General features: G+C 41.2%; 1 protein-coding gene across 1 annotated transcript in view; it reads left to right on the top strand.

Moving 5' to 3' along the window:
* The window catches only part of slc25a21 (solute carrier family 25 member 21), a 101,454-nt gene that overhangs the window by 49,564 nt on the left and 31,081 nt on the right, over positions 1-20,809 (top strand). The window contains exon 3 of the mRNA XM_086182277.1: positions 18,808-18,856. Within this exon, the coding sequence (XP_086038403.1) occupies positions 18,808-18,856 (49 nt within the window). The remainder of the gene's footprint in view (positions 1-18,807; positions 18,857-20,809) is intronic.

Raw genomic sequence — 20,809 nt, 5'->3', positions numbered from 1 at the left:
CGAGGTCATTGATTGAGGCGATGCTGTAACCAGTGGCATGCGGTGAGGTTCATGGCTGGTGAGGCACTGACTTCAGCAGTCAGATCTGTAAACATATGAAAAAAAAACTGCATTTAATAATAAAAAACAGACAAAAAATGTTCTCCATTTTGGCTTCTGTCTGCCACAGCTTCTTCAGCGCTTTGGATACTTTAGCGAGAACCTCCTGCTTCGATTGAAAATCCAATTTAGAAAATTGTTTTAGCTTAGAAATGTAATCCTCCATTGTGAAATTACGGCCACTCAGGAGAAAAGAAAATAACTGAATGACTGCGTTTGACTTTCCTTACAGTGAATTGTAGCTCGCTGTCACTTATTCTGCCGCGGAGCGGAGGAGGCGCAAGCAGAATCCCTGGGCTCACTAGCGCCTCCCCCATGAGGCAGGAGAACTGCGTGCCTCACCCGGCACCTTTTCGCAGCCGTTTTAGGATCTCTCAGCACAAGAAACACGTTACACACACATACAGTTTTCGACAAAAACACTATGCATTATATTCACCAGCTAAACTATAGAAATGTAGTTTATATAGCAAAAGTATTTGAACATTTTAATAGCGACATAGAAAGAGACAGCAATACGGGCTCCTTGCGTAGCATGCAGCACAGTTAGCCGAGTCATTACACGATCCCTGGTGAGGCTCAGCTGCCTGGTGCCTCACCGCACGTCTCTTCTCAGTATTTGAACGATAAATGTGAAAAATCGTGATTTTGAATCAAAAATAACTTAAAACTGGTTTAGTTAAAAGCAAAATAACTTTATAGTAAAAATCAAAGGATGAATACAATAATTACATTTATTTTTTTCAATTTATATTTTTTTCTGTCCATGATGACAGGTGAGGCACAGCCTCACTTTCCTCCCCTGACCACACATCACTGGCTGTATCCCAAAAAGGGTCGGACCAAATTATGTGCTTGTGCAACCAACGGAGCAAGTTGGTAGCACAACATGAAAAATAAATATCTATACTGATGTAACATCTTATTTTTTGTTCTCCCTCTTGTAGTTAACCATGCATTCACACTGTGTTTACCCCATTTGAAATGAAACAGTCTGAATAGGACTCACAAAATTTGACTCGGACCACCACTTCCACCCCCACAGTAGCCCAAACCCCAGCAGCCCCTGTTATGACAGCTCCCAGTGCTGTCTTGATTTAGCCAAGGCGGGACACACACATCCGCTGTTATAATTGAGTAATTTGTGTTTGTGCATTCTGTGGCAATTGTGACAAATGACTGGCCTGAAGTGAAATGCCAACTTGCCCCCCTCTCCCTTGCTTCCTTCACAAGCTGATGCATGCAGTCCTCAGGTGTATTCGGAGAGGGTTTGCGTGCTACACATGAATAGGCCAGATGATGAGAGAAATGGTTATATGGATGTGTTTATTTTAAATGTGATTTTTATTGATGAATCATATCAACTCTGCAGGCTTGTATGATCATGTTAAGCAAGTGGGTGGTAAATTGGCTTGTCTTTTTTTCCCCCTCTTGTGGTGCAGCAAATTCCTAATGGGCCTGTTTGTATCCTCGTTGGGCAACTTTTCTTTGCCTGTCCCAACACACATGCTCTCTCATAGACGGTAATCATTTCAGCCAGCCCCCTCATTTACATTTTCCGGAGCATTTTTCATTCTAAGCGAATTCTGTCATCAATATTTGTGGGGAATTGAGGGTTCGCATCAGAGCTGGCCTCAGCAGAACACGGAACCTATTATGGAAGCCAGGCAGCAACAGGAGGAATCCTGGTAATGTTTTACCTTCAAAATGAGTTCCATTCCCTTGGAAGTACTGTGCAGAATTAGGGATGTAATACTCATATGGAGCAGTTTATGAGGATTAAGAGGTTTTATTTAGTCTATGGGGCCAGCGGGCCTCCATTCTGCAACCCTTGCCTCATCCCATCCTCTCCCTGCTGTTGGGTGGATCACCAGCCAGTTAACATGTGGCATAACAGAGGACCTCGATACTGCATAGTAGGGTTTTTGGTGCTGACTTAATTTGCCCAGTCCTATGTTTTTCTGCCACCCTTCCTTAGAGCCAGCAAGCCTGAGCTTTAACACCTGTGACAGGTGTAGTTTTTAAGTGTGCTGTCAACTTCTGGCCACTTGCCATCTCAACTCTGAAGTTTTAAGTTGTACTTGTAACTTCAGCAAACATTTGCACATGGCGACAAAAAAGCAAACAAAAATAAAACAACTACCGCTTCCCCCCCTAAAAAACACAGACCTTCTTAAAGCAGTAGCATTTTGAATTTGTATGTTTCGTTTGCTTTTGATAAGCATTTGAATGCATGTTTGTGCTATAGAGTGCATGTGTGTGGCTTTCCTCCATCCTTCTCTCTGAGGGAAAAGTCTCATGTTCACTCTCTAACTCGTCCTGGTAGAGGGTCAATTGCAACCAGTTGGCCGCCAGTCTGGTCCAAAGTAAACATTTGGAGAGAGGCGACTGTACAGGCAGGTACCTGGGGGCTCTGTGAGTTGCTCAGTTTAGCTTTTCCCCTTCCTCAACCCCCCCCCCCCCCCCCCACCTCCTTCCCCTTCCTCTCCACCTCTATGCCTTCTTCGTGTGCCGTGGTGGGCCATGCTGCCCCAAGGGCTAGTGATTTCCAGGGTTACCTCTTTGCTCCCTGAGATGGTCCAACTGCTGGGATGGGTTCGCTCTCTTGAGTCTGTCGGCCTGGTTGATCCCGCTTGCCCTCTGTGGTCTGGCTAGTTTAGAATTGCTGGAGGATCAGAGACAAGCCAGCTCAGGTCTATTTTTTCATGTACAGCAAAAACAAAGGGAATCTTCTACATTGTGTAACCTATCATTAATATGCTTTTCATTTAGTGCTTTGTTTGCCAACTATTCACTCAAGCCATGAGCCAGATTCTGTTTAGTGTGGAAGGAGAAGCGAAGGTCTGCTGCAGATTTGCTGTGAAGTGTCAGGGAGCACTGCAGGCCAGAGAGTGCATCCTGCAGCTTGCAGCCTTTGAGTCTGATGGCAGGCGACTTCTTTAACTGGGGCAAGGGAGCAGTCTGCACTGCTCAATTTTGCCCACATTAATCAAACTCACATTTCCTCACATCAGCCGATGTGCCTATCAGCAGTACTAGTTTGTTAGAATAATGAATTCAAATGAATTTGCACAGAGGGTCACAGTCTGAAAGTGAATTTCTTATGCTGGAGGAAGAATAAAACAAGATCTTTCTTTCCTTTTGGTCCAGTTTGACTCAGTTTCAGTTTATTTAAGAAGGTAAACCTTCCTTAGTTTAGTTTACTATGGATCCACTGTAAAAAACAAAAAACAAAACAAAAAGAAAATTATACATCAACTGTCATTACTTTGCATACCCTGGATATAAAACATTCACACACTTCTTACAAGTTCCTATCCTGCCTGTATGTTTCCTCTACATAAAACATCAAAATCTATCCTTTTATTGAGAGCTTAAGTCAAAATGGCCTTTTGTGTATGTGGTGGGTTATTTCTTTGCAGGCAGACTTCCTCTTATGGGGGGGGGGGGGGGGGGGGGTTGGCAGAGGGTCAGTGAGGAGAGAAGGGGCCAGGAGGGTTGTGGGGGGCCAGTGTGGTAGCTGTCTGAGCGAGTGAAAGCATGCAGTCAGACAGTGGGAGAAGGCTTTGCCTTGCTGTTCATTCATACAGGTGCTTATAATTTGCAGCATGTGATTAATCATTGTTGTGTTTGAGGGTGACATCTTGTTTAATGGATCTGTCCATCTCCCCTCTCTTACTGTTCTGGGGAGGTAGGCGCTAAATAACATACATCGTGTTTTATGTATGACCACATGCACATACAAAAAAAAAATATAACGTAAAAAATGGCCATCTTTGTAATCTCAAGTTTGAGATTTTTAATGTGAGTCAGTCTGAAAACTAAAAAATGACCAGTGTCCAAAGTAACCAAATTCAACATGTGTGCGAACCCACCACCGGCCACCGCACAGAGGCAGTGGTGTTTTCTGTGTGTTTGCTTTGGGTGGAGGGCAGGCTGGCTGGTCAGCGCGGCTGTAAATCAGAGTCTTCCTGATGGAACCCTGATGGACAGGAACCTAATCTGTCCCCTGTGTGTCATTACGCTCAACCTCCCAGATAGCTACAGATCCTGCTGCTCCTCTCATCTCTCCCTGGCCTCAAAACACACACACACACACACACACACACACACACACACACACACACACACACACACCTACAACCAACGTGAGGCAGCAAGGCCAGCCTCCTGGAAACCAGAGACAGTAACAGACACACATGTTGAACATAAACTGGTTGAGCTTGTGTCAAGAGTTCATCGTCTGCATCTGTCATAGCAAAGCCAGTGCCCAAAAAGCATTTGCTACTCTCACACCGCAACTTCTCGCTCTCGCTCCAAATGTACACATGCCATGCCACTACTTTTGCCAAACTGGCCTCAGTGATGGCTAAACATAAGCAAACTGACAGATCCTTTTAGGACATGTTAGGATCTGTCCCAAGACTTGATTGTCTCTTAAAAGAGCCCCCACACATTGCTTGGAATCCAGGCCAAGGTGTCATCTGCTAGTTTTATGAACCTTTATATATCCAAATCAAAAAGAAAATAAAGTATTTCCATTTGATGTAAAAATAAAAATGGTCCCTGAAATGTATACATGAAGGTTTCAGCAGCATTTAATTTATTTCTTTGAAGAAGTTGGTGCTTTATGGTAAAATGAAATGGCTTAAAACCTTAGTAATACTCCATAAACTATAATAGCTTCATTTTACCAATAATTTGTTTTACCAGTTAGATATTTTTGAAATGATGTATGTTACATTTTGGAACTCAAATACCACCTTGTGATTTTATTAGTTGGGTTACTGTGTGAAACCCCCCCCCCCCTTTTTTTTTCCCAAAACTGGTTCTCATTCATGCTTCTCCTCTGACAGTTTGGAGTTATTTCAGCCTCTTTGACAAATAACAGGATAAAAGCGACCACCACAAGCGTGTACGGTTCAGCTGGAGTTTGTCCAATGAGGAGATCTTGACCCCTCAATTACAGGATGATGGAGCTATTTCTCTTGCGTGTTGCTGAATTTCATTAACAACTTCATATCCAGACACATGAAATGAACTCAGTGAAGCTGTATATAATATAGAAAAGATACGGGGGTGTTCTTTGCTCTAGTTTGTTGCCAGATGCTAACTGTTAACCGTGTTTCTGACGAGGCTTTGAATGCTTGTGTAATATCTGCTCTAGTAGTGTGTACTCAGACATTTCTGCAGAGTGTTCCTTCCTCCACCTTGACGAATGAACTAGAGAACTAAAACTTAAATCTGATGCCATCAGGAGACAAAACATGGATCTACTCCACTGGCAATGAATCAGAGACCTGTGAACTCAAAGAATGTTTACTTGTTGCCTATTCAGCTACACTGAATCTGACCAGAAAATCGGCCCGTCATTCAGTGCCAATGGAGCAGCTCCAGGGTTTGTCTCTTTGATGACAACAGCTAGAGCGCTTTGTCTCTCACTTCAAGCTTAGTGTCCAAATCTTGACTTAACTGTCTAAGATTTCAGCATTGATGGTTTGTTTGTTCTTGTGTATGCGGGATTTCCCCTGTTTTACCCTCTTTTTTTTTTCCCCTGCAGTGTAGTCACACAGTACATGATAAACCAGTCTCCCTGTATCTGCTCTCCTATCAATAGATCTGTAGTCTGTTTGTATATAAAGCAGCGATAGGAAGGGGGTAAGGCTGCTGTTATGAGTAAGCTTGACTATGGTTTCCCTGATGCTGGGTGAGCACCGTGGCACAGAGCCATCTGCCAAAACAAAGCCGTCAAAGATGAGCTGTCACACTGAGAGCCACTAAACCCGCCTGCCTGCAACAATTAATTACCCCCAAATCAAATCATGTTGATAAATTACAGACATAAAACAAAGTTATGCTGCTGATTGCATAATTATTGCATCAAGCTGCCACAGTATGTAACATAATCATAGTCTCTCATCATGTTCAAACCACCAGTGTGCATGTGGGCCTGGTTTATGCAGTGTTTGGGAAGTCACACAGTGAGCTTGTTAGCATGATGTGTGAAGCTAGTAGGCCTGTATTGGGCCTTGAGTTGTTTTATTTCTGGCTAAAAGTTGTGCATGGGGCAGAAATCCTCCTACGCTCTTTTTTCCAAATGCTGGAACATATTTCGACTGTGTTTAAGCAGTGATGGCTGAGTGCATTTACACTTTGGTAATGGCTTCCTGCCTTTGACTCTCCAGGCTTTGCACTAGAGGCATGTGGGTAGTTCCCTTTGTGAACTTCCCTCTTGCTTACTAATGCAGGTCCTGTCCCTGCTACTCCTGCAACCTTCCATGTCTTCTCCTTATACTCTCATGCCCGATGACCAACTTCACTACAGAGAACAGACCACCCTGTCTGATTATTCAATCTCTCCCCTAGTGTATCACTCCTAGCCTGGATAGTTTATGGACTGAAAGATTGTATCACTTTCCAAGAATGTCCGCAGTTTTTCATCCCCTGCTTCATTTGCATTTATCTACCTTGCAGCCTTTTTCTTTACCCACAATGATTATATGTTTGGACAATGTCCCTTCCATGATGCACCCCAAAATGTCAGCCAAAAGCTTTTTTCTTCCCATGCAGCTTGGGCTCTGGGACAAAAGCTCGACTCTGGCTGTATTTTCAAATTTCAAGCTGGATGCTGAGCTCCTGAGCTGTCTAGATATCTGTCACCTAATGGGGTTTGAGGCTTTTAGCATCTGTCAGCATCTATTGTGGTCTGCAGGTTGTCAAAAGCCTGTTAAATGCAGAGGTGATTGTATCTTTCCTCTTTAAAGATGAGTCAACCTTCTTGTCTGAATAACCAGCCTGCCTTTTTTAGACAGCAACTAATAATGGTGGGAGCTTCAACCAATCCATATAGACACAGGGTGTTAACAACTAATTAAAGAATTTACTGCCTCACTAAAACTCCATTATTGCTGTTCCCTCCCAATTATTGGCTCTATTATCAGCTTTTATGGACTCAGGTGAGCGTCCGGAGAAGGTTGTGCTTGTTTTGGTAGATGGTTCTGTCACAGAACTGCCCATGACTCAAAGGCTGCAATCTTGAAATTATTTTGTGTGGAGTAGAGGTCAGTTTTTAATGCAATTGTCATCATTGATATTTTTCTTGATGTCACATTAAACCAAACACTCCCTAATAGCTGCTTTCCCTTTCTTGCAGGAAGACAGCCATCTTTTTAGTTCCCACATATGTTTTCCATCTCTCCCTCACCTCTTTTATGTATTAATCAATCTTTGTCTACTCTCTGTCCACTAGGTGACAGTAATGACACAGTTCACCCCTCTGGGGGTTTGGATGGGATGAGGTGTAATCTTTGTTTACACAAGGTGAACTTGCTGAAGACTAGAGGTTAAAACTAGGTGGGTGATGCAGTGATGTGGTGACGTGGTGGTAAAGGTAATGATGGTGGTGCGTCTACAGTGGGAAGCACACTCACTACCCATTCACTATTCTGCTTCACATCACTCAGCACTGCAGAAAAGCTAACCATATAATAGCCCCGCTTGCTGTGCTCTGCATAAGCTCAAAAAACTGAAGAGATTTATTGCTTCTCGGCTACAAAACACTAGTCAGTTGTGGGCAAGTGATGTTGTTTACTTTTATATCTAGTATATCCAGTAGAACCAGGCTTCTCCTCCATCAAATGGGAGACACACAGTAGTAATTATTTGACATACAACTGCAACCCAGTCAGATGTTGTCTTGTCTGAATGTAGTTAAAATACCTTCGTCTGACAGTGATTCCTGAATTGCTGATGTTTACACTTGGACTTGTGCTCCTCTCTCAGAAAGAGATGCCAAATTTCAGTTTGAATGCCAGCAGTTGCACATTTCAATCATCGGCACTTTAGGAAATATACTGGGATTTCTCACGTCTTACAAATTACTGGTACAGTACATCATTCGCTAACTCTGATTGGTTACCTATTCAGTGATTTTACACTTGGTAGTTAATTCATTACAGTGAAAATAAATGTACAAAAAATAATCTCCGGTCAAAGTTGTATTTATATTTTCAATTTAGTGCAGTCAGAAATGATCAGTAGTTGGTGTCGCTAGATAATATGAGTCAGCCGTGGATGAGAGTGGAGCATGCACAAGGGCTGCAAACTCTGAAATTGATCCAATTGAAATGAATCAGAAATATCAATATGACCTATTCCAATTTTTGAATCATGATAAGGCTTAATATTTGTCATAGGTTAAGTGTGTGTGTGTGTGTGTGTGTGTGTGTTTGTGTGTGTGTGTGTTAAATCAAATATAGTGAGGCTTCAGAGACAACTTCTGAGACTTATGTATCACATTCTTTAGACTTAATAAAACATCCTTGTTTGACCCTGGTCCCCACAAAAATGGACGCCATTACCATTTAAAGGGTGTTTCAATAAAAATAATAGTAATCATGTAAAAAATTATGATTCCCACTAAAAGAAACCCCCCTCCCCCCTCGATAAGAAACAGTAGCCAGGAAAATTTCAAGTTAGAATGAAAGCAGTAATAATTATTTCATCCAAGAGATGAAGTGAAATTGTGGAAACTAAAGCCTGGGTTGACTTTAGTACTTATAATTTGGTTACCAAGTATCAAGATGCTGTATGATGTGACATCACTGTGTTTTAGGGTTATGAGTGTCAAAATATACCAGGATTGATGACAACCATGTGCTTTGTAAATAATTTACAACAGTTTATTTAGGTGGCGACAGGTGTTCTGTTGGAGTTGGAAACAATTTGCTTAAAAAGCAATCCTCCTGAAAGAATCAGGCCTCGATGACACGGAGCACTTCCTCACAGACATCAGTTACACCAGGTTTTGCATCCATTTTGTCCCATTTCTTCTCCTCCCATCACCCGCTTCCGCAGAGCTGACATAGTCATTTGCATGTGATTATTGTGTTCAGAACAATGTGACCACAGATGTGAATAAAACAGTGACAGTAATGGAAGGTAGAGGCTCCGACACAGACGATGTCGCGCTATTGGCACGGTCTGTATGTCTGTCAATCTATCACTAACATATCGTTAGCTCGTCAGCCTGACCCAGCCAGTGAACAAAGCACACACACACCTCTCTCTCTCTCTCTCTCTCTCTCTCACAGACACACACACACACACACACACACACAAACACACACACACACACCTAACTCCATCAATATTAGAGTTCATCTTGAGTTTGACAGACAGGGACATACCCCAGCTGTCTCTGTGTGTTGCCAGTGGGGAGAAATGGAGGATGACGCAGAACTATAAATCTAAACGACAGACTGCACACTAAACTGCAAGGTCAATATGTCAGTCCAGGGATGAACTTTTTGAGATATATTTGTTTATTTGGATTAATAGCTGCTATATTCAGTAGGGTTAAGTGTAACATATAAGACAGTGTTGTCCAAGGGTGGAAAAAAAAAAACTTGAGAAGTGATTTTTTTCCCCTCCCACCCTCACGTTTTAAAACATGATTAGATCGAGGATCTCTTGAAATTCCAACTATTTCCTTTATGACAGCTCCTGGGAGCACTTTAAGCGGTCCTGTAGTTTTTAAATAATCCTGCTGACATTTTAGGAGAGAATTAAACCTTGTTGGCAGAGGTGATAATCTGAATATTGCTTTTGAAGTGGAGAGCGCAGACCTCTGTCAATGTTCCCAGCCCACCCTCGGTTATGAACACCCACAATTTAAAGCAACATACATGTCTACATCTACAAAACTGCTACGAATTGGCCGGATTTCCTTAATAAAGGTTCATGTAATATTTCCTGAAGAATTAGGGCATTTCCAAAAAAATCTGGAGCTCATAATATTAAATAAAGTGACCAAAAAATAAATAAATCCTTAATCTGGCTCGAATTTTAACAAAAATTTTCTTGGCCCGTGCCCCACTTCTCTACCAAGGTTAGTTAAAATCAAGCGAGTAGCTTTTGCCTAATCCTGCCTTTGGTTCTCCAAGAAATGACTGCTTGTTTCACAGGGAATATAACTTTTATTGCAGAGAGGGGAGAAATTATTTATAATACTATAATACACTGTAGATTAATACTTAAGATGTGTCAGAAATTAGGAAAGAAAATTGCTTTTATTAAATTCTAAAATTTTGAAGAAGAAAAAAAATAACCCTTCAAAGAGTTTTAGATTGACATTTAAGTTAAGCGCTCTTGGAGTTGATATCATAAAGCGGCAGCAACGGTAGCTGAGGCAGGAATGTTGGGGTGCTAGTTCTCCAGGTCAGAAGCTTTCGATAAATCGGCCCCCACTGTCATTGGAGATGGCCCCGTTTGTTTTTCTAGGCGCCCTTTGAGCTCTCTCAAGTGCAGAATTAGGGACTGTTTGGGGAGTTATCCTGGATGCTTCTGCACTCCTGAGACAGGAAGCCTGATTGGTGATTTCTGTGATTAATAGCTTTATTTATGCATGTGTGTGTGTGTGTGTGTGTGTGAGAGAGAGAGGGAGAGTGTCCGTGCCTGCCATGTCTTGTGCTTTACATTGTATGAAAATCATTTACAATCAATTTCAGTTGTAAGTGGTTAGTTTGTTGTGTGTCACTCTCGCTAAAAAATCTAACTTTGAAAACAATTTTGGCTCCAAAGCACTTTTTCAGTTTCAGTACCATAGTGTGCCTCACTTGGTTCTGTCTGTAGTTAATTGAAGTCACATTTATGTCATCTGCTTCCTTGATTTATCTTGCCCATGCCAAATGTGAGCTTTCTTTTTGCTTTCTTTTTCTCACTCTGAAAACCGACCTGATGTCCACACCGTCTCAGTTGTATCTTTGTGTATTGATGTAAAAAATTTAACAACAGTCATGGTAGGAGCCTAAATTGTTTTGTTTTTTTAATTTCGTGTTTCTATCTGCTAGAGTGACCTAAGAAATGTATGTTTTAGTGGATGCGAACATTTCAGTCAAGTTTTTCAAAAAACATTCAGGTCTTATCAGGTAATTCAAGAGAAACAATGTATTTTTTTTTTTTTTTTAGCTCTAAACGGGCTAAGAAATGCACATTTGAGATACACTTACAGCCTTTGTAATTTGGTAAAACTACTCTTTCTACTCAGTTTATACGGCGATTTTCTTGAGTTTATAATCTCAGTCCATCTTTTTTTATGACTCCTTCAATCTCCATGGCATTCTTCAGTCTTTCACCTCTATATCTGCCTGAGCTTCACAAGAACCTGAGAGCAATCAGATATCGCTTTACTGAAGATGACATATTGATGGTGAGCAACAAGGTTTGTTCAGCATTCCAGATTTAGTGTTTTGAGAAGTGTTAATGGAGGACATGGAGGCACAAGATAACACCTGCAGGTTCAATCAAGATTTCTGTCAAAACCAGAGCAGGCATGTGAAGGGAAACTCTGTCATCATGACACTCTAATGCCTCATCTCACTCCTTCAAACCGCAGGACGAGCTATTATTTTCTCCTTTGGTTGTCAGTGAACCAAGACCTTCACCTTGTTGTAACATTTATTTTTTTGTAAAACAATTCACAGCGATTATTTGGGAAAATCATCATCTAGATTGTTACCAAAACGGATCAGTTTTTAGGATTTAAAGTTGATTTTGCAGGGAAGAAAACCATCCTTTCTTTCTCACAGTGATTATCTGTTTTATGTGTAAAAGAAATTGTTGCACATATAAGTTGGCAGACCAGCATTTTCTGGGTCAAGTAAGCATGTGAACTGACTGACCAGTACGTGTCTCGTGTATTAGTTAGTCCCTTTAACTGCTGAAGTCGTGCTTCCTGTGGCAGTGACCTTCTCAATGTAGCTGCTGGGAATTATAGTCATTCAGTGGTTGTCTCTGCATGATGGATGACACCTGCAGCCGTTGAGCAATCACTCCCTGGTGTTTTTTCACTTTTGCGTGGGAGGAAACTGCGTGCATTCCCGAGCCAAAACCAACGTAGATAATCATCTCATCTGCGTGATGTATGATTCTTTCTCTTTGGAAGACAAGTTATCAAGGGACCTGGAATGTTTGGCCAATACAATGGTGGTAATACTAGTGCTACCAGTGAGGCTACTTGTTGGTTCTGTTCCAAAAACATACTAAGTTACATTGTACACGCATGCATGCAACCTCAGGTGAAAAACATTCCAGCTGAGATTGGATGATGCAGCACTTTTTCATTCCTGGTTTGTTTTTCTTGCCGCATGGTCAGAAAAAAAGCAAAATTCCAAAATCATAACGATGTTTGCTCAGAGCAACCAGTCTTTGAATCAAAACTAATTGTTATCATAGTTAAATGAGTATATCCTTGCATTTTCTTAATGTATAATTAATCTTGACACTGAGTCTTGGTGCAAAATGCATTTACGTGTAAGAGCTCTAGCAGTCTATTTATGTGAGTGTCTGTCACAATGGCTGTGCTCCAGACATTCCTTTTTCCATTAGCACCTGTGCATAACTGAGTTTGTCTGCAAGGCGCTGGTGACAAGCCCTATCAATGCTAGTGTGCTGCAGAAACAAAAGAACTTTGAAATATGGAATTTCCCAGTATGTCACTCACTAAGATGAGTAAATGTCAACCATGTGGCAGGTCACTCGTTGTCACAGCTAGGAGAGCCCAGAGGAGGCAGGTGCTTGCAGGAGAAGTCGCAACCGAACTCAGGCAGAACAACTAAGGAAACCTGAACAAAGCTCAGTTGTGTGATCCTCAGTTTGTCCTTGCTGTGCACAACAGTGCTGCAACAGAGCCAGTGAAGGAGTGTGAAGTGCTCCCACGATTACGTGGGTTCACCCTGATTAAACAGTAGTATGTGCTGACAGCTGAGGTTGACGCGCATGATACACTGAGACCCAATGGAACAAGACACTGCCTCTCAGTCAGCAAATACAAACGGCTACATATTTAGCTCCTTGAGATACAAAGACAATTCAATGATGTGTCACCATCACGCTTAATTCCAGACATTTGACAGGAATAGGCTTAATGCAGTGGTCCCCAAACTACGGCCCGCGGGCCGGATACGGCCCGCCTCCACATTTGGCCCAGCCCCCTGAACAATACCAGAGATGCATTTTGATTTTTTTTCCGTATGTGTATTTGTATTTTATAATAAAATTGATAACTAGCTATTAACTATTTTCATTATTAACAATTAAGGTGTGTTCACTAGGGCTGCAACAATTAGTCGACGTTGTCGACAAAAATCGATAATAGAAATAGTCGACAATGAATTCCATCGTCGACTATTGTCGCCACACGCGTTTTTCCAACAGAGTGAGGCATCTTACTTGATTATAATCTCTGCCGAGAGTCTCTCATGCGCAATAGCGTCTCTGTCTCTGAGCGGTAACATTCAGGAACGCGGCGTCAACATCAGGTACGCGTACCAAAACTTCTAAAGTTTGGTGGCATTTTAGCCTGGATACGGCGAATAAAAAGACTACTTGTAGAGGTTGCAAAGCAGACCATGCGTATCATAGTGGTGATGCACTAACATTTAAAGAAGCCCGTCGGGCAGTTGAATGAAACGGAGTCTGACTCGCCTCGGTGAGATTCAAGTAACATTCAAGCCAATGCGGTTTTTATGACACACATTGTACATTTTAAAAACGTATTTTTGCTATAAAAGAGAGCTCTCGCGTTATGCCAGACTGCGCCTGACAAACGTATTTTAAATTAATGAATGTTCAATAAAAGATGTATTTTTCATTGTACCCATCTTTCTTGTTTATTATCATTTGCCACATAATTATATCACCTTCAGGCTGAATTTAAGAAAAAATTAATAATTATCCGATTAGTCGACTAATCGTTTCAATAGTCGGTGACTCGACTATTAAAATAGTCGTTAGTTGCAGCCCTGATGTTCACACCAAACGCAATGCGAATTTTCACGTCACTTTATTCGTGCGAATTTGATCGCTGGATCAATATGTTTATATTCGTGAATAAAGCGACGCGAAAATTCACATTGCCGTTTGGTGTGAACACACAGTCAGTTAGTAACTATTTCATACACGCATAGAGCGTGACATTCTATTCCACCCTTCTGCAGTCTGTGCCCCTATCTGGCAACCCCCAGGAAAAAATCCTAGACCCGAACCCAGAGGAGGTTATTTGATAGTGTCATTATATATTTCCTGACTTTTTTTCTGTGAAGAACCCAGAGAGGGTTATTGGGTTGTGTGGCTTTCTGGAAAACAATACATTTTCACGTTTAGGCAATGATCGCCACACTTTTTCTGTTACAAACTGACCCCGGCCCCCCATCAGAGAAGGGGAAAGTTATGTGGTCCTCACAGAAAAAAGTTTGGGGACCCCCTGGCTTAATGGAATGTTAAACCATCATTTCCTGAACAGGTTGAGCTGAGAATATTTCAGCTCACTCAACTATCAGTTGTTAAATACTGCACTCAGAATAGACTCGCCAGGTCATGATGTAGAGCAGTGACAGGTTGCACCTTTTGTGGATCTGTCATCAGTTGTTCAACGCCCTCTTTTGCAGCTGTTTCTGAGTAACAGTACACACAACATTGTTCCTTCTTCATTCCTTTTTTTTTATTGGAAAGACTTTTTCCCTTTACACAAACCCCACAAAACCTATACTATGACTAAACACAAATAGCATGACCACACCAAATGCAGTGTTAGGATAAAATGTTGGCAGTGTACATTTCTCCAAACTATTGATGCATATACACTTTAACACTTCTCAAATTTCTAAGCCGATATGTTTCATATCAACAGGTATTTCTGCACAGGATTAAACAGCAACAACGAAAATTTAATTCATTCTTCTGCAATAGGGATGATTCGTTTTGGATCAGTGCTACAGTTAAGACACGATAATAACGCTTGCTTACGATTTGGAAAACTTTGTGGTTTGGGTTAAAACTGTGAAATTAGCAGTTGAGAACTCCATCGGCAAACTCTGGTGTTCCCTTTATGGTAAAATTACAATGTAGCAATAGAGAAGGAAACAAATCAGTTTGGAGTGTCTTACTAAAGTGAGTTTAGGATTATGGTCATATGCTTTCTTCCCTTTTAGTTTTTCTACAGGCTGTCCTCCCATCTGCCATCAGCTGTTCTTAAGATGTCCCATCTGCAGGGGTGTTAGACAGATGTTCAAATAAACACAATGTGCTTTTGCATGCATGCTTGTCATCACCTAATCCGTCTACAACTGCCATCTTGAAGATACAACCTACATGGCAAACTGATGTTTTCCTCGAATCTAAAGACAATGGTCCATAGTGTTTGAAAACACAGACTATTGTCAACCTGTATAGCCAAACATTCCACCTATAATACTGAATGCATCAATGAATCAGACTTTCACTGCTTGGGAGAGGCGTGCTAATTAGCAAACAGTGTTAACTAATGTTACCTTTGAAAGTTAATGAAGCATCAGGAAACTCGTATTCTTATAGTTCCTGTAATCTGAGGTTTACGAGGAGGCCCAAAATCTCAACTCAGTCATTTCAAGTGAAGAATGCAGATGTGGACTCAAGTCCTCTGCCAGTTATAACTGGCAGCGTTCTCTTTGGTCTTTTTGAAGATATACTCCATCAGTTAGATTTCAGTTTATTGACGGTGGAAATGCACACTTAGGGTTCAACATTAATGATTGAAAATAAACCAGATTGTTCACCAGGCTCTAACCCCTGATGTACACCTTGTCAGTACTGCAGTTTTTAGAAACACTGAAACCATCAAAAGAGATGTTATTATCATGCAGCTACAGGACAAGTGACAATTAACTCATCACAGTGGGTTTATGTAAGCAGTTGCAGTTTAACTGTAGTTGTAGCTCAAATTATGCCATTTAGTTGGACTTCTGTTTTCCCAGCATGAAGGCACAGGGGAGCAGAATCTCTTCATTAATAGTAGTATGTCTACCTCTGGAACAGTAGGTGGTGTTATGACCCCTTACAGCTGGTTGCTGCCAGACTTTGTTTTGGTTAACCTTTTCAGTGACAAGAAATGAGTTGTTTTCACCCTAGTGCCCACCATGATGCTACTTACTGGGCTCGGCACAACTTCCAGGTTTAATGTTGTGGCTGGACTGACAGAATATGCTCCAATGTCCGAGCCAATGTGGGGCCGATCAAAGCGTATACATGCCTAAGTAAATGGATCCCCAACCACAGTATCTTGTTACCCTGCCCAACTTTGAAATGATTTACTTTGTGCAGTTTCACAAGTAGTTAAAAAGTCCAATTTAATTTGTTAAGACCTTTTTAATATTATAAACATACTGAGAGAAGAACCTTGCACTAATCTACCATTGCCTCCTGCATGGAGTTCATGTTTTCACCTGCATCTGTTGGCATGTGTGTTTTTCTGTCTGTTAGCAGTTTTGCACAAAAACTACCTGATTTCACTGAAAACCTGGTAGTTGTGTTAAATGGGCCAAGGAGCAAATAATCAAGTTTTTGCATTGCTATGATGGAAAACTGCACTTGTCAAGCACCTCTCTCGCTGTTTATGTGGTGTTTTGTCAGAATCCTGCTCTGGTGTTTAAGTCTGAATTTAAAATTTGTTGAACTTTGACCCAAACTGCGCTGACCTTTTGAGAGTTAGCCTATTGTTTACGGTTACTGTTTGTTAAGATGCAGGATGAATTAATCATGATGAATGTTTGCTGAGCAAAAGAGTCGCCTTTAGATTAAGGCACAGGGTTTTGTTGTGAAAACACTTTGAGTTTGTACATCTAACAATGTTCATGTTGTAGCCTGTTGCTCTTTGGAAAAAGACATTTTGCTTGGCAGGCGTATTAGAAATGATTAAGAGGAATTCTGAAACTTGAAAATTCTCCATAATCTAGTTTTCTCCCACAGGCTCCCCAAAAATAGACGGAGCAAAGTAGAACACAATGTTTTCTGCCTGGTGAACTTACTTCAACGTGTATCACACCAATTTGCAACAAGAATTGTGGAAGGCGTTTTTTTTTTTTGTCTTGTTCGTCTTTCCACTCCGTCTCCATATATGCTCATTGTTGCAGAGGTTCTTACTTTTCCCAGGCTCACCTGTTGGAGCATGTTTGGTCACTTCCAGCATCTGTGTTTACACAGGTTGATGGATAGCCAGGGCAGGTTTGGTTTCATCGTGTAACCTGATTGCTTGACGAAATATTTGATGTGCTTAATCTTCTTGCAGGCTCATTTATTGCAAGACTTTACAATAGTAGGACGGCACAATCCGTGGTTAGGTCTGTGGAGCTATGAGGAATTTTAGCCATTAGTAGCTTGGTTCAATAGTTCTTGGTTCTCCCATATATAAATGTAGAACTGCAACTTTAGCAAAGGTCATTTTTCTGTTGTGTTTCTCTCGATAATTACTTCCCTGGAAAAACCCCAGAAGACACACTCTTTTATAGACAATATGTTTAATTGAGCAAATTAGAACGAGTCCATATTGCACAGCAGCTGTGTACACACAGTGGAATCTGCAAGGGAAGCCCTGAGAGCACCAGTGAAGGGATGCAGTGAGAATCGTGAGTTTAAAAAAAGCAGATTGAGTCAGAAGTCCCCCATGCCAGAGCAGTGGCTTTTCAACACAGATGCTCATAGTTAACTTGTGTGTGAAACCTCAGAGTCCCTCACTGATCACTCCACTGCATTGATTCTGCAGCTGCTGGCACATAACTGATGTACTGGGTTTGCATGGATGATATGGTTGGTGGCTTCTGCCCTTGAAATTGCAGAGAATTACAGTCATGGAGGAATTTTGGAAAGAAATCTCATTTGATCACTCACTCAGATCCACGCTCTTGTGAAGATGACACAGGCCTCAAAACACCAAAAACTACTGCAGTAGTTGGGATGTAAATTGGGCAGAATGATAATCAGGGTGATACGTTTCCCCTGAAAGGGTTCGCTGGCTCTGACTGGTGGTTAGGGTTAGTGGTCAGAACCACCTGGAAGCAACAGTAAGCACAAGAGCCGATCTAATACTGGCGTTGTTGGGGCCGATACAGATATCAAGGAATAACAAATTCGGAGTTAAAACACAAAATCACCAACCATCTACGTTCTTTGCATTTGCTTTCATATCATCAGGCAATATATGCACTGACACCAGAACATCTATGAAATACCAATATTGGACACCAGAATCGATGCTACCTGAAATACAGATTTAAAATGGCAAAATATTCTGGAAAACAGTTCAACACGATGGATTGTGTCACTTAATATATCTAAATGTTGCCTTCTGCTCCTTCTCTGCTTTCTAGAGTTCAAGTTCACATTGGCAGGATTTTCAGGTGTAGCGACAAAATAGAAACAAATGGAGAAAAGTCATCTTGCAAAGAGTGCAGGGACCAGGCAGCCTTGTATGGCTGCTGCTAAAGCTCGATTCACCGTCATCTGATGAGTTGATGTAATGACGGTGTTCTCTTTTAGTTTTTCTTTTACAGTCAGGCAGAAAGCTAATGATGCTATTTTCTAGCTATGCTTATTATTGAGATTGTAGTACGTGGTGGTGTTTGATGAATTTCCAAGGTATTTGTAATATTCTACTGCTTAAGTATGAAAATGGATTGGCCACAACATAAAACAAAAACATGGTCATGTTTTTGTATAACCTCATTTCACAATAAATCTAGGAGAACAGAACTATTTAGTTATAACCGGGAGAGGATATTTGCACCTGTTTCACCACTGCTTTTTCCACCACCAAATAGAGACGAGGTGAAAAAATGCTTGAATTTTCCAGCTTTCACTTAAATATTCACGTCCTTGAAATGACTCTTTATTTGTCAGGTCTGGTGGAGATCTGCCTGATGCATCCCCTCGATGTGGTGAAGACAAGGTAAGTCATCCATTAAACCACAATACTCCTTTTATGCTGCTTTTATGAAGATTTAAACTTCCTAGAAACCATTTATTTTTCAGTTCACATTTGCCTTAAATCCTCCTAGTGGGCCCATGTGGAGAGTCCTGAGCAAAGCCTGTCTCTTTTTTTTTATCCCAGCTCACTGGGCCTGGCCAGCTCCACACACAAACACACACAAACACACACACACACACACACACACACACACACACACACACACACACCAGCACCATTGCCAAAAAGCCTTGGACATTTTGTGGAAAATGAAATGCATCATTTACCCATTCATTCCTCACACATTGTTAATGTTGAACGTTTTATGTGTTCAAATTACTCAAAATCTTACTTTATTACTTAATTTAATTATTGCCTTTCTTCTTGTTCGGCATGGCCTGTGGTTCTTGAATATGAAGGGACTTATTGAATAAATCACAAGCCACTAAAAGCATTCGCCATTTTCAAGGGAGTGTTTTCCTCCACCATCTCCCGTTTGTGTGTTACGCAAGAATAGCAGCAGTCTTGAGCTGAGGAGTGATCAGGAGCCTCACACCACAGTGTCTCAGCCGGCCATAAACAGGTCGTGGGCTACTACTAAAGCTTTATAGTCTTTCACAGGCCTAGCCAAGACCTCTGGCTTAGTTCTTCACCCCCCTGCCCTATTCACTACTTGTCAGTAAATTGTACTGCTTTTCTGTCATTTACGGCAGTACTTTCTTGGTAAATAAATTGCTCTGTGTGCCTTTTAAAAAATTGAGATGGTTGCACTTTAAAGGCCGTGCCACCACCAGAACAGAGAGAAAGGAAACACAGTGATAAACGGTGAGCCGTGTTGTATTAGTTGATATTTGATACTTTGAAGGCACGTGTTGATTTATGGTCACGTGTTGAGGGTATGGGGGTTTATTACAGGTAAGGCTTGAGTTTTGCCTGTCCATCCTCACACAGGGTCAGGGTTAAAAGTGCACTCACTATTTTCTTTGTAATGCTCGTCCTTAAAAATGTAATAAAAGCTGCTAAAACTGGGCAGGTTTATCTGTTTGTGTCGCCATGTGTTTATGTTAATATGCTTTCTGTAGCTGAGAAAGGTGCTGTGAATTGATTGCGTTTGGTCTCGGCTAAGAGTTCATTTTAAGAAAATGAAACCAGGTTTTTTTTATTTTTTTATTTTTTTTATTGGGAGCTGTGTCAACAGTCTGCCTTCCCAAACATTAAGAGGCTGCTAGTCTCTCAAATATACATTTATAAATACAGACATTCATGCATGCTTTGCAAGCATGTTCACACACTTAACATCCACACATGAATTCATAAACCAAGCATACATACCAGCTAATTGGGACACTGAAAGGGAGCTGAAATCTATTAGCAGGCGTATTGGAGCCGAGAGTCAGACACAAACACACCTCCGCTAGGTCTCTTTCTCTCAGGCATGGCTCTTATTAGGCACCGGCTCCTGCTTTAATGTCCACTGGTCCAAATTGATCGACAACTGGAGTAAATTTACTTTTTCCACCAACTCAGAATCAAAGGGATTTTTTTTCTGTCTCCCCCTTTTTTTTTTTTTTTTTTTTTTTTGGTGAGGGGGTAAACTTGACAAATATGTACTTGCCTGGGAGCTCGTGTTTACCTATTTTCTAAGTGAGCGTTTTTCTTTCTTCTTACTTTTGGTGGATGGGTGCGTTGCAGGATTCGTTCGAGCAGTTATTATACAAACACTTATGTAATCACTTATTGCTGCCATGAATCAAACAAAAATGTCAAGACTGGGAGCTTTTTTTCTTTAAACAGAAACTGATTCACCTTCCAAGATGACAGGCTTGGCAGGTGAATTAATAGCTGTGTTCCAGTCAGTTAATGTGTTTATTTTTTTAGGTGACGCACAACTTCACTTCGCATAGACAAGATGGGACTTCAGTTGGTTACATATCA

Source organism: Aulostomus chinensis, chromosome 17 (assembly GCF_037954235.1).
Source record: "Aulostomus chinensis isolate RoL2024-O1b breed Wild chromosome 17, RoL_Achi_v1.0, whole genome shotgun sequence".
Classification (NCBI taxonomy): Eukaryota; Metazoa; Chordata; class Actinopteri; order Syngnathiformes; family Aulostomidae; genus Aulostomus; species Aulostomus chinensis.
This window is presented reverse-complemented; position numbering and strand designations above follow the sequence as displayed.